The sequence below is a fragment of the Ipomoea triloba genome, chromosome 15 (genome assembly GCF_003576645.1).
Source record: "Ipomoea triloba cultivar NCNSP0323 chromosome 15, ASM357664v1".
Taxonomy (NCBI): Eukaryota; Viridiplantae; Streptophyta; class Magnoliopsida; order Solanales; family Convolvulaceae; genus Ipomoea; species Ipomoea triloba.
In genome coordinates this window covers 680,228-693,855 of record NC_044930.1, presented here as the reverse complement: position 1 = coordinate 693,855, position 13,628 = coordinate 680,228, and the positions used below count along the sequence as shown (strand labels likewise).

The 13,628-nt window shown below is 34.5% G+C and overlaps 1 protein-coding gene across 1 annotated transcript; it reads right to left on the bottom strand.

The window, feature by feature from the left end:
- Positions 1 to 4,386: 4,386 nt before the first annotated feature.
- Positions 4,387 to 5,426, bottom strand: LOC116007655 (ethylene-responsive transcription factor ERF024-like). The gene has a single exon (XM_031248392.1). It carries the CDS (start codon positions 5,285 to 5,287, stop codon positions 4,676 to 4,678), a length of 612 nt encoding a protein of 203 aa, XP_031104252.1. The 5' UTR covers positions 5,288 to 5,426; the 3' UTR covers positions 4,387 to 4,675.
- Between the last annotated feature and the right edge of the window lie 8,202 nt (positions 5,427 to 13,628).

Sequence of the window (13,628 nt, the reverse complement as noted above, 5' to 3'; positions counted from 1 at the left end):
TCTTTCATTCCCAGATGCCCTTTAATAAATGAATAGAGTCTAAACATTTGTATGACCTGTTTGTTAAGAGCTCGTGAACGCATTTGTTAGTAAAATAATATTCATGAGCAGGTTCGTTTAATAATGTTCACGAACATTAGTGTTCGTTTAAGATTGTTTACATACAAACTCATTTAATTTAAGTGTAATTTAATTTAATTTATTATTATTTTTCAATGTTAAGATACTACTTTAGTTTAGACTCTTTTTTTTTTTGTCAATGTCCGTTTGATTATTGTTTGTGAAAAATATCTCTTGTTCATGAACAAATTATGGACATGCATGTTTGTTTAGCGTTTACGAAGGTTTTTTTTTTTTTATTATCAGAAAAAGGAGAGGGGAAACCCCGAAAGGGAGAGACGTCTAATCCCTATCCCTAACACAGCGTTTACGAACGTTAACAAACACTAACAAATGCTTAACAAAAGAACACATCTTAACAAACAAACACAAATCGTTGATGTTCAGTTCGTTAACCACCCTAAATATAATTGAGTTTTAGTTGGATTTATTCCAAGAGGTTTATTTGAATTTGTATCTTACCAAATGAAATTACTATAGTAGAGTTAGTGATACACATGACTTCGAAGGGCCATGATATAATTTAGTTTCAGTCGGTTCCGTTTAAAGGTAGCTCTCTAAAGAACATAATATATTACTGCCAATAATTTTGTTGTCTAGTGGTACGAAGTGACTCTCTTAAATGGGAGGTCGTGGGGTGTACTACATTGTAACAGTACTACAAAAAAAAAAGAACATTGGTCTCATACGAGAGATCACAATAGTAGTTACTATACTATAATTGAGTCTTAATTGAACCTATTAAGAGATCATAATATAGATGAGTTTTAATCAGATTCATTGGATGAATTATTCGATCGAAATAACTCTATTAAGAATGAAATATTTTAATAATGTGTGAAGTTAATTAAGAGAATCAATGTCTTGAACATAAAGCAAGGTTAAATGACCACATATGGAGTCAATGAGGAAGAGACATTTGTGGGAAACATCATTATTTTGCACATCTCGTGTCATTGAATTGAACTGGTTTTCAACCAGTAATTATATCTTATAACTTAATTAATCATTGATGATTACTCCCTCTGGCGCGCTCCCTCCCTCCTCTCATATGAAACATATTTCCCTAATCATCGAATGGTGAAACAAGATTCTTGTATGTACAGATAACGAGTTCGATTCTGTTTAATATGACTTACTTCTCATATATAATTTGCGGGTCATTACATATAGTAACAAATTGAATTTAGTTACTGCATGCACGCCCTCAAGTAATAACTACAAATTTCAGTTCTCTTATCATTCACCACGTTTGGCGAGAGTCAACTCTCCGACCCTTCGTTTAAGCTGCAGCCAAACAATACCCAAGTTTTTTCAGGATTTCAGTTTATACAGCAATGGCATAGCAAAATCATTAACCAGCCTTCAAGGGGAAGGTGAAGTGTCAGTTTTTTGCTTATAAGATAATAGAACCCTTTAATCATATCATATTGAATAAAGAACTTGAGATTTGACTTATAACGTACCATCATATATATCACCACAAAAGGAAGCATACATATATTTAGCACGAAATCATAATTTAAGTAAAGTACTGTGTTAAATTTAAACTCGAAACTCATATGACCACCGGTGGTAAGAATTTTTAACCATTTTTCAATCACTAGTAGTTGGAACATTAGCCATTAGGGTTCATGCCGGTGCCTATACGATTAAATTTTTTACCATTGGTTAGAAAGTGGTAAGAAATTTTGACTATTTTAAATGATAATTGTACTTATTACCGAGAAAAATGTTTACGAATCTTAAAAGTGATTAGAAAATTTGTTTGTAAACCGGAGCAATGTTATATATATCAACAATTTACTACCGATAAATACGTAAAACTGGTTTGTGTGACACAATGTGTAATTATTTGATTATTATCTTGTTATCTTCTTAATCATTCCAATTAAAAAAATTACTTTTACTAGAGAATTAATGCAATTATTATTGAATTGAACGCTCCATCCATCTAACATTATTACAACGATCTTCCATTTAGTCACGTTGAATATAGAATGCAATGCAGCAGTGCGATATTACGTATTACATATATAGTTATTGTCGGGACAAAACCATAGCTTTTGTACGACATAATCAACGTTGTAATGATGGTCTCTTTTCTCATCAACCAATGATACCACACAACAAATTGAACATAACTTTGCTGACTAAGATATTGTTGCGATTATGCCGTAGAACACAATATTGTTATATTCAAAAAGTATAATGCCCTTTCAACAACCCTAGCTGCTCTATATCTGTTTCCTAGTTTCTTCCTAGAACTTTAAAAGTTTTATTCTACGCGTGCTGGCCAGGCCAGAGGTTTAGAGGGTCGAGTCCAATTCAACATATATGGTATTAGTTGTTATGCAAGTATAAGAAAATAAAATTATACTTTCGGTACTAGCTATATATTGTTTGATATAGTGCTAAGTGTTTGATTATGGCAACATGAAACTTTCAGAGATTGTTTTTTAGTTTATTCGTTTTGTGTCCTATATTTTCCTATATGTGTCTCTTGTACATTTTCTATTTCTGTACTACATAGTTTAGAATTGGTTGGGAAACTTTTTTTTTTTTTTTTTTAGTGGAAATGTATTTTTAGTTTGTCAACTATAGATATATAGAAAAATTACTCTTAATTGTCCCTTAATTTACACTATATTGAAAAATCACTTATTTTCAACTATTCAAAATGTAGATAGAATTTTTTGAGTTTTTAAAAACTTTTCCAACCACGGGTGGTATCACTGGTATGTAGTGGTAGAAAATTCGGACAACTTTAGATGGGAGGTTGGAAAATGTTGGCAGCTTTTTATGTGTACTCGAAAACTTTATTACCCTAATAAAAAACTTTAATTAAATAGGAGAATAATATAAAAAGAGAAGGAGAAGAAGATGAATAATAAAAAGAAGGAAGAAGATTAAGAAGAAGGGGAGGATCGAGGTGGAGGTGGTGGTGGTGGTGAAGGATTAAAGGAAGCAAAGGTATGTATATGTGTGTGTGTATATATATATATATATATATATATATATATATATATATATATATAAACATGTACTCCAATTATTGGTTTATACTTTTAGTTGAGACAAATAATAGATCAAATTTCAGTTTGGTATTAGAGTTAGATTAAAGACTATATATAGTCTATGTATGGTTTGGAACACGTCAAAGAGTAATTAACTTGCACATATGTGAGGGGCATGATGAGCATATAATAGGTATATAATAAATATGCAATTCAAGTATCAATTTAATTATTTTTTTTTAGTTGAGATGGATCAAGCTCATGCATTTTCAATTACTTTTGATTGGTAGTTGAAAATAGCAATGAGATTTTTTCCGCATGCAAATCCCATGTTTAGTTTTAATAAGTAATAAGTCTCTTCTTTTCTCTTTTTTTTTTCTAAATAATTTCTTTAAATAGAAGGGGATGCAAATTGATTTCAAGAACTCTTGCATAGTGTCTTATATATTGACTATAAAATATTTGATATAGTATAGTTTTACCTTTAAACAAATTAATTTTAAACTATCAAAACTGCCTGCAAATTTAAACTATTTAACTTAATGAAAATTTAATAAAATGTTTTTTAATTTTATGAGTGGATAGACTTTTACTACATTGTAAAGCTTGCAGTCCATAGAAACACAACGCAAGTAGATTATAATATATATAATAAATAAAAACTTTGATTTACAATAAAGCTTGCAGTCCATAGAAACTCTTGGTTGGAGACTGAAATCTCTATTTTGGTGAAAGTTGGAGAAAAAGTTTGCAACTCATTATAATTAAGGAATATACTTTGTTCTTTAATTATAATTGAGTGAAAGAATTCAAACATACATATATGGGCACTTCCTCTTTACTCGTATAATAAATATGATTATAAATTCAACAATAAACAAAGATAACTATCAATACTCAGTCTTTACCTGACAATAATTAATTGATTTTTTGTATTTAATTTGACCTTCTAATATTCATCCTCTTATGTAGTAATACTTGTTTGTTTGTTTGTTTGCTTGTTTTTAAAAAAAATAATAATAAGTAGATTCTATATATATTGTATTGTATTGTCAACACTAGTGGTTCATGTAATAACTTGAGGCTTTTTAGGGAAGTATTGTAATATATATAACAAAACAAAGTAGTTGTTTATAGTACCTGGGATTTGAGAAGTAAGATGTTACATAGATTCAAGAAAAAAAGCAGCACAGACCGAGTTGATTTGACAGCTGACTAGATAATTACAAAGTTTCAAGTTTCACTCCACATAGAATTAACTATTGATCTTATAGGTTCGAACCGAATAGGCTTTCCCCCTGGGTCAAAGAGAAGAAGCAAAATGAAAACATGCATGAAACAGGAAACTTTTACAGCAAAAAAACAAAAGAAAGAAAGAAAACTACAAGCATTATATTACATTCATGCTCGCATGTTGAATTTCCTTCTCCTTCCAGCGAGATTATTATTAGGGTATTAATTATGCATTATAGTCCATTATTACGAAGATTTAGGCATATATATATATATATATATAGAAGGAGATGATGACTGACTCATTAGGGATAATTCCAGAGGTTGTGATCCGCCGCAGCGGCGTCGCAGTCGCCGGCGACGTCGAGACGCGGCGGGCTAAGCAGCATCCCTTCCGCCATGTTCACAAGAACATTCGGCATATCAAATATCAAATCTTCATCAACAAACTCCTTACATTCTTCTTCAGGATTAATGTCTAATTTGTCCCCCTCCTTCTGGCCCTCCAGCGCGTCCGCAGCCGCGCCGAGGGCGGCGGCGGCTAGCGCCGCCGCCGCCTGAATGTCGCGGGCGGAGTTAGACGCCGGGACGGGGAGCGACGCGGCGGAGTTAGGGAAGTTGAGCTCCGCGTCTGGGCCCCGCAAAGCCCGCACCGCCACGTCATAGGCCACGGCCGCCATTTCCGGCGTGGCAAAAGTTCCAAGCCAAATCCTGTTGGGCGATCTCGGCTCCCGAATCTCCGACACCCATTTTCCGGTGCTCTTCCGCCGCCTCACTCCCCGGTACCCCGCGCTCCGACCACCCGCCGCCGACGGTCCCTCCGACATGACACCACTACACCTCAAATTACCTCGTTGTTTCTTAGGTTTCATGAAAAACAAGACACACTGCAATTCCAAGCTCGAAAGGCGCGCCATTTATTAGGGCTAGAAGGGATGAACGGAAAGTGCAAACCAGTTGGAGATGAACGGAAGAACAGCGGGCAGAGTCGAGGCGTGTGAAGGAGTTTGGGTGTAAGGCAAAAATCAAAACTTTGATTGTGTAAAATTAAAGGGTGGGTGGAGAGTGGAGAGCGATGTTAGTAGTTGCAGACAAGTGGGATTTTATACGTTTGATTTTAACTAGGCTAAGTAGGTTGTAGGACTAGGATTGAAACAGTGGGTTGGATTTGATTCTGGGAAGGGGATTAGGGGAACGAGATATCCATTATTCCACTCACAGTGGAAACAAGAATGCACTGAATGAATGTATAGATGGATGTTGATATGACATGATAATGATGATGATAATGATCCTCCATCCATCTTTTCTAGTCTATTCTTAGTCCGTGTCTGATCTCCGTGTTCCTCGATTCTACTCTATTTTATCATTGCATTTCTGGATGGATTATTTCTCATTACTTCTTTCCATTTCTGCAATCCCAATTCTTAGCCTTTCTTGGGCCCTAAGAGGCTAAGAATCAGTTTTAGTTTCATGTGAGCTGAGGATTGAATCCCAACTGGCGTGCGTCCTCACTTTTTATATCTTAAAGTCTGGGGTGGATAGAGTAAATCATAAAGTAAATTGCAGCACATTTTAAATTCAGAATTACCCTTTTTAAGTGTTCTGTGCAGACCTTAGTTGTAGGAGACACATTTACCTGAGCTGGCCTAATTAAGGGACAAAATACGTACTAGTGCTAGTCAGATCGATTTTTCCACATGACTATATGAGTCATCTCTTAAGGGACGAGAGTACACAAGCACTCATGCTATCCAAGCTGGTCCCTCCACACCAATCAGGATCACTTTTATTTCCTTATATTTGCTTAGCAATTAGGGCTACATTTCGTGACTAGCTAGATGTTGGACTCAATCACGGGAGACAAACTGAACTAGGAAGATCTTCTGTAAAAAGTTCGATTAAAAAAACGTTAGCAATTAAAAATCAAACTCATAACCTTAAATATAATAAAAATTGTGTTTTGCCTACTCGACGACCCCTAACCATCCTAATTATCCTCAAAAATGGTGGAATAATAGTGCTCAAATAAGCACTGCACCATATCTATAATTGGCCGTCATTTCATGGGTGCGCCGCAAATGGTGAATTAGCTAGCTCTTAATGACCTGTTTGAAGATTATGATAGCTCTTTAGAATTCAAATTAAAGCTCTTACCCCTTTTCCACACTCATGTCATACATAGTAGCAAAAATCAAAGGAGGAATCTCATGACGCTAATAGCAATTTATGAACTGAAGAATTATATTACACGTCAAAGTAGTTGATATTGATGGCCAGAGGCCCGCTTTTTCCAATCACGGGTGGTCGGAAAATAGCAGTCGCAACATCATAAAACCCGACCTAAATCACATTTTTCACAAGGGACACCGATTGTTTTACCAATCTGCGTCTGCTGTATCTGCATTTGTTGTAAAACAGACGCAAATTAGTCTGTACAAAAGACGTAAATAGCTCATTTTGTACTAGTTTATAAAGAATTATAATCATATTAAGATATATATCCAGTTTACTCACCTCTACAATCTACATGCAAGCCTTGAAGGTCAAGCATGAATGTTGATAGATTTTTTCTTAGTGCCTTGATTAGGTATGAATAGAGAAGATCACCATCCAACTTGATAGGTGCAGGCCACTCTTTATTGGGTTATTTTTAGTAATTACTTTAGAAGTTAATATCATATCATTATAATATATAAATCTACACTATGGCTCTCACTTGCATTATTTAATTCATATATATTCTTCACTCACAATCAAATCAAATCAATCCGCCAGTCATAATATTGCTTCACAACTCTTTACACTCGGTGATTACTTGTGAACAAATTAAACTTGGATGAAATTGTGTTGAAATTGTGTATATGCATGTATGCTAGCTGTACCGCTACAGGAGCGGATTGTTTCACAAGTATAAAGAAATAAAGTTATGTCTCTATTACTAACTATAAATTTTGACGTAATGGGTAAGCACTTAATCTTATACTAACGTAACAGTCAACACATGTCATTATACCAATTATAACATCGCATGCCTACCACTACGCTAAAAATTATAACTAATGCGAAAACAAGAACTTTATTTTCTTATATTTTTGTAGCAGTCATCACCTCGTTTTAATGGCAAAGGCTGGACTCGACTCTTTAACCCTCCACTCGACACAATTATAACCACCTCGACCTATAATATATAATTTTTTAAAAAAATTTAAATTCTGGGCAGACATATCACTGGGAATTTGGAGAAGATATATTTGCTTAGTGTCCATATTGCTCCATTAGCGCTATGTTTCAGGGTTATGACACTCACGACGGGAACATAATCTTAAACCACATATTCATCTTCCGAGTGAAAAGAGAATGAATATCGACCGTAGAAACACTCAACTATTTTTTATTTTTTTTTGGCGGGGGGGGGGGGGGGGGGGGGGGGGGGGGGGGGGGGGGGGGGGGGGGGGGGGGGGGGGGGGGGGGGGGGGGGGGGGGGGGGGGGGGGGGGGGGGGGGGGGGGGGGGGGGGGGGGGGGGGGGGGGGGGGGGGGGGGGGGGGGGGGGGGGGGGGGGGGGGGGGGGGGGGGGGGGAACCAACTCAAGTATTTTCTCGACTAACTATTTATTAGAATTTATTTATTTTAGAAAGTATACATTTAGTCCAAATATTCAAAAGAAAGAAAGAAAAACAAAAGCATAAACATTTGATATTACTATATTAGGTAAAAAGGTCATAAGCATAATTTTCAATCTAATTCGGGCCTACACTTTTGCCGGGCTCTTAAATGACTCTAAACTAGAAGCCCATTGTATTACAATTACAAAGCTTGCTTGAACTTTCATCCTTATGATTTATGAACTGTTGGGCCCATGAACAATTGGTAGGGAAATTATATCATGGATCAGGTATATCTTGCACGCAAAAGTTACAATTTTTACTAACTTTTTGTATCAAATTTTATTCTAAATACCTTGTTTATGACAAATATCACAATAAAAAAACTTTAATATGTAACCCAATAGCTTAAAAAAGTTGGTAAGCAGACTTTCCAATGATGTGCAGAAGTAAATCGCACTAGAAAGACCTTATGTGAATGACTCGACTGAGAGAGTAATGTTGAAAGCTCCACTAATTCGACCACCTCTTTCAAAAACTCAATTGTTTTTAAATAAGTTTAATTTTGAGTTGGAGTCTTAACCTTATAAACTGAAAAATTAGGTATCAATTAGTTAAATTTCAATATTAGAGTGGCAAAAAGATTAGTGATGATGAGTAGAAATTAGGTGTGGTCGACAACTGTCGAATAGTAGCCGGGATCCAACGATTCAAATTTGACAAATTTTTCCAACCAAAAAAAAACCCTTTTCTTAATCTTTCTGGAGTAAACAGTAGAACAAAAAGCTTGAACTTTCTTTAAGAATCATGATTAAGCTTTCATGTTTTCCAGGATGACAACTCACTCCCATATAACGATAAGACAACTTTAAAATACACAATCAATGGTCTTAATCCATAAAGATATATGGCTAGGTCTAGTTGGCACCCTTTCTCTTTCAATGCTACCTCAATCTTTAATTTTTTCCTTCCACCCATCTAATCCTTTTGACTATAATCTTCCATCTGCTCATACTTGCCCGCATGCTTCATGGATATTCGGTGGGACGGAGACCTGAATTGTCAAGTTTAACATTAAACCTTAAAATATGATGTTGATAGATATGTAAGTATAAAAGATAAGATAAGATTACAATTTTGTTATACGTTTTAATAAAATGATAAGAGTTTGCCAAGCATATTGTGCTCAAATAACATGTAGTGACTCTCCTATATTGGAGGTCATTAGATCGAGCCTCAATTGAGGCAGTATTGTAGATGTGACAATTTTGTAATGGTAAGAGTTTGATCTTGACAATGACGAGAGTTTGAATTTTTGAAAAAAAAAAAAAAAAAGAAGAAGTTACAATGCAAGTCTAATCTCACCTCATCATTGTATATGATTGGTGTCTGTGTTGAGTTTTGTTGGTAGATATTAAACTAAAACATCTCTTGGGGTGTTGATTAATTAATAATCAAAGTTGTACAATTTTAAAAATTAAAATTAACTTTGAAAAAGCATTCATACCAATGTACCATTAAGGAGTACTTGAATTTTTAAAGACCAAGTAATATTATGTTATTTCTTCTTCTTCTTCTTTTTGGCACATACATACATTTGATGTGAAACATGGGTGATATACAAGAATGAAATTTAGACGTACATACTATTTAAAAAGAAGTGTAATCTACTATGAATATATACCATAAAACCTCTTAGATAGACTAATTTTGTTCATACTTCAAAAATCTTGAATTATATGTTTAAAAAAAAAAAACTATGTTAGCACCACCTAATTTATAATCCATGGATTCAACTAATATTATATATTGTAATACGGAGTATTGTTTTGTGACCAAATAGGGATTATTGCTATAAAAAATTAAAAAAAAATTAAAAAGAAAATATTTAAAAAAAAAAAGGTAATGTCAATCATATATTATATTGGGGCACAATTCATCATGCAATAATTTGCTAGGGTCCTACAATGGTATTTACAAGATTTGCCAATGATGGGACAAGCTAGCTTTAATTTTGTAGAAAGCGCTAAGTGCTAGTCGGGCGTTGGAGAGTGCCTAGTGTCTAGGTCGGTGGTGCTTAGTCATCTCCTAGACGGCTGAGTAATCCGAATATATTGCCTCTACTTTTTCTACTCGAGGTTGGGAGTTGTAAAAGTGTTATAATCTCCCAAATTAGTCAACTACATCGATTAGATGGTTAATTGGTTACATGGTTGAAAAAATATAAAAGAGGAGTAGTCAAGTATGCAAAAAAATCACTCGCCTGAGTTGAGTGCCAACTCGATCGAGTTACGTTGAGCATCAACTCAACCAAGTTAGGCGCCAAACTCGATGTCTACAGCGTCTAGTCAGCGTTTAAGCAGTCGCCGAGACTGATTTTTACAACACTATATATATATATATGAAGAGTGAGATAAATAATTAGTGAGTGTAGTCATCAATCAGTCCATCTATCCAATCATAACGCAACTTTGGTCGTGGGAACAAGGGTGAGCCAGCTAAGCAAGTGGGCCAACCTCTCCTACTTGGCCGAAACTCCAAAATGGTGGCTTGTGCACGTAGGACCCTCTCCAATTCAACTCACTTTCAAAAATCACTTCACATACTCTTATTATGATTAAAAAAAAAAAATAGAATGAGACATATCGATATATAGACGCTTTCCGTTGGAGTTGAAGCAGACTCTTAAAGAAGACAAGAAATATTAGACTAGAAAAAGTAAAGTAGGATAGAAATAGAGAAGATATAGAATAGAGAGAGAGATGAGGTAAATTGGATAAAGAATGATTTTTCGTACATAAAAATTATGAGTTTAATTTTTGTTAAAACACTCTCTTAATTGATTTCATCACACATGATTTGTGTGTATATGTGTCTTTGAACCCCAACTCTTAGCGCACTTACTTGCATTGGTCAATTAGTTGAGTCATGTCCGGGACACATATACACTTATGTGTAATAATGTCCAGTAATCGACAAAGTTATATTTTCAGTTTTGGTGAGTTAAAAGGGAATTGATAAATTAGATATTACGGTTGGCCATGAAACCCTCTATTTTGAACTCTATTTGATCTCTAAAATCATTTTTCACTTTCACTTCTAACCTAACATTATTTATTCTAATTATAAATGAAAACTTATTGTATTGATTAACTACTTGTGAATTAACTTATTTTAAGACAAGCTAATTAAGTAAAATAAAAGTCATAAAAAATTTACCAGTAATCAAATAAAACAAATCAATACAGCAAAGAATAATTTTAAACAATGAATATAGCATGATTTAACTTTAATGGAAGGATGAAACACATTTTTTGTCCATATATCATTTAGGATTATTATAGAAAAAGGCAACTCTAAATGTGCTCCCTTCTAACCTTCACTTGCTTGCAGATGTTAAAAGACAAAATTGGGTCCACCTCCTTTTAAACCATATTTTTTCCATATATAATCTATTGTTAAATTGTAGCATCAACATCAGAAGTTAAATTTAGCCACCTTTTCTATTAGTAAGATTTGTTGATAAATCTGTAGGATTTTTGTGTGTGTGTGTGTGTATATATATTTGACAACTATAATTATTTTTGTAAAAAACATTTTCCAATCACCTTTCAATTACTAATAGTTGAAAATTAGAGGAACAAGATGAGAACATAATCAGCCAAATTTTTGACCATCTTGATAGTTAATGTTACCGACTACTTTTGACCAACAATTAGAAATAACGAACAAAAGATTTACTGAATCTCTAAAATTGTTAAAAATTTCCTTCCTAATAAAAAATCTCAGAGTTATAACTACTTTAGGGTAGAATAAAATTGTGAATTTTTCAAGTCGTGTCAAATAATATAATTGTTAGTCTGCATGGTCAAAGGATTGACTCTGAGCTAAGTGTCAAGTTAAAGAATTTTTGAATTAAACAAAATTAGTCACACATATAATAATAGAGGTATAAATATCTTACACTAATAAAATATTATAACTAAAATATAGAGATAATTTACAAACAATCAAAAAGAGTTTTGGATCGAAATAGAATTAGTCACACATATATATTACACTAAAAAGAAATTGTATATTTATATATAAGTTTGAAATATAAATAAATAAATAACAGAGATCTATTTGATAATAGTTGTATAGTAAAATTTGTCGCGAAGTTGAAGAGGATGAGACATAAAATGAGCATACACGTCAAGGTGGTGCAGAGAGGCATGCATGCATGGGATGGGTAGGCCGGAAAGAGCATGCACGCAGCAGATTAATTGCAGCACATACAGTAGATCAGATCAGATCAGATCAGATTGCAGCATCAACGTTGCAGGCCAGCGGCACCTGAGCAGCGTCAAATCTGGGCCACTCGCCACTCCCCCGCCGTGCTATATCTCTTCCCCCCAACACACTTTATGGCCTTCTATAACCGCTAGATTATGTCTTTCTTAAGCTATAAAAAGGGTTATAACCTAGTTTAATATTAAGATCAAATGCTTATTACCCCGTGATTCTAGATATCTGTTGTAGGAAGTGCTTACCACTATTACGGCAAAAATGTATAGCTAGTAGGCTAGTAGCGAATGCGTAATATTATTTACTTATATTTGTATAACCGTCAACGTCACAGTTTGATGGCAGGATGCTGAATTCGACTCCCCAGCTCAACAGAATCATATAATCAATTATTCTTTAATTTTTCGTAGGGATAATTAATTTACACCAACACTACATATTTCTGCATTTACAAAACTTAACTAGGAGGAGTTAGTTAAAAGAAAATTGATTAAAAAAAAAAAAGGACCACAAATAGGTAGTATAGGGTCAACTAGGTGTACTGTATACGTAAAACATACTCCAACGTTGGTACATACGTGACAACGTTACGTTATTGCATGGATGGAACGTTCCCTTCAAACGCAAGATATCAGATATATATATATACATATATACACACACCTTTCTCTCTCTCTCTCTCTGTCTTTCTCTCTCTCTATATATCCACTTTTCTCTGTTGCTTACAGGGAGGCATTCAGATTTGCAGAGGGATTAATAAAGATACCGATGAATATTGATGTGTTGTGGATTGGGGCGGTTTGTTTGCATCTGAGCGAGACACTATTTTCTTTAATTCAATTTCAACTTTGGACTCATTATTATTAGACAATTCATCAATCATCATACCCCTTCTTTCCAATGTAACAAGTTTTCGATCATTAAGTGCGCCCATGTGATTTGCGACGCCAAAACAATCCATTCATGAATAGTATTTACTGTCAATAATTCAGATTTTCAGTCGATGTCATGTAAAATAGTTAAAATAAGTGCCATTTTCTTTTAACTTTTCGACCATTTTAAAACCAGGAAATTGAAAATTGGTCGTAGCTATTTTTTGCCACAGTTAAAAAGTGGTTAAGACTCATTTACTGTATGTACAGGTATGAGTTTATAGAATTTTTGGATAATACAGTAAGAGTACAAGATGATGAACAACCATACACTGGTGAATGGAGCAAAATGAAAGACTAGAAAGAACGTTCAAGTACTGCAAGTCAGGGGGAAATGTTGGGTTGAAGAAGATTATTGAGGGGGGTTGGGGTGGGGGTGTGTAGTACATTGTACACACAGAGGGGGGAGGGGGTGTTGGGGGGGGGGGGGGGG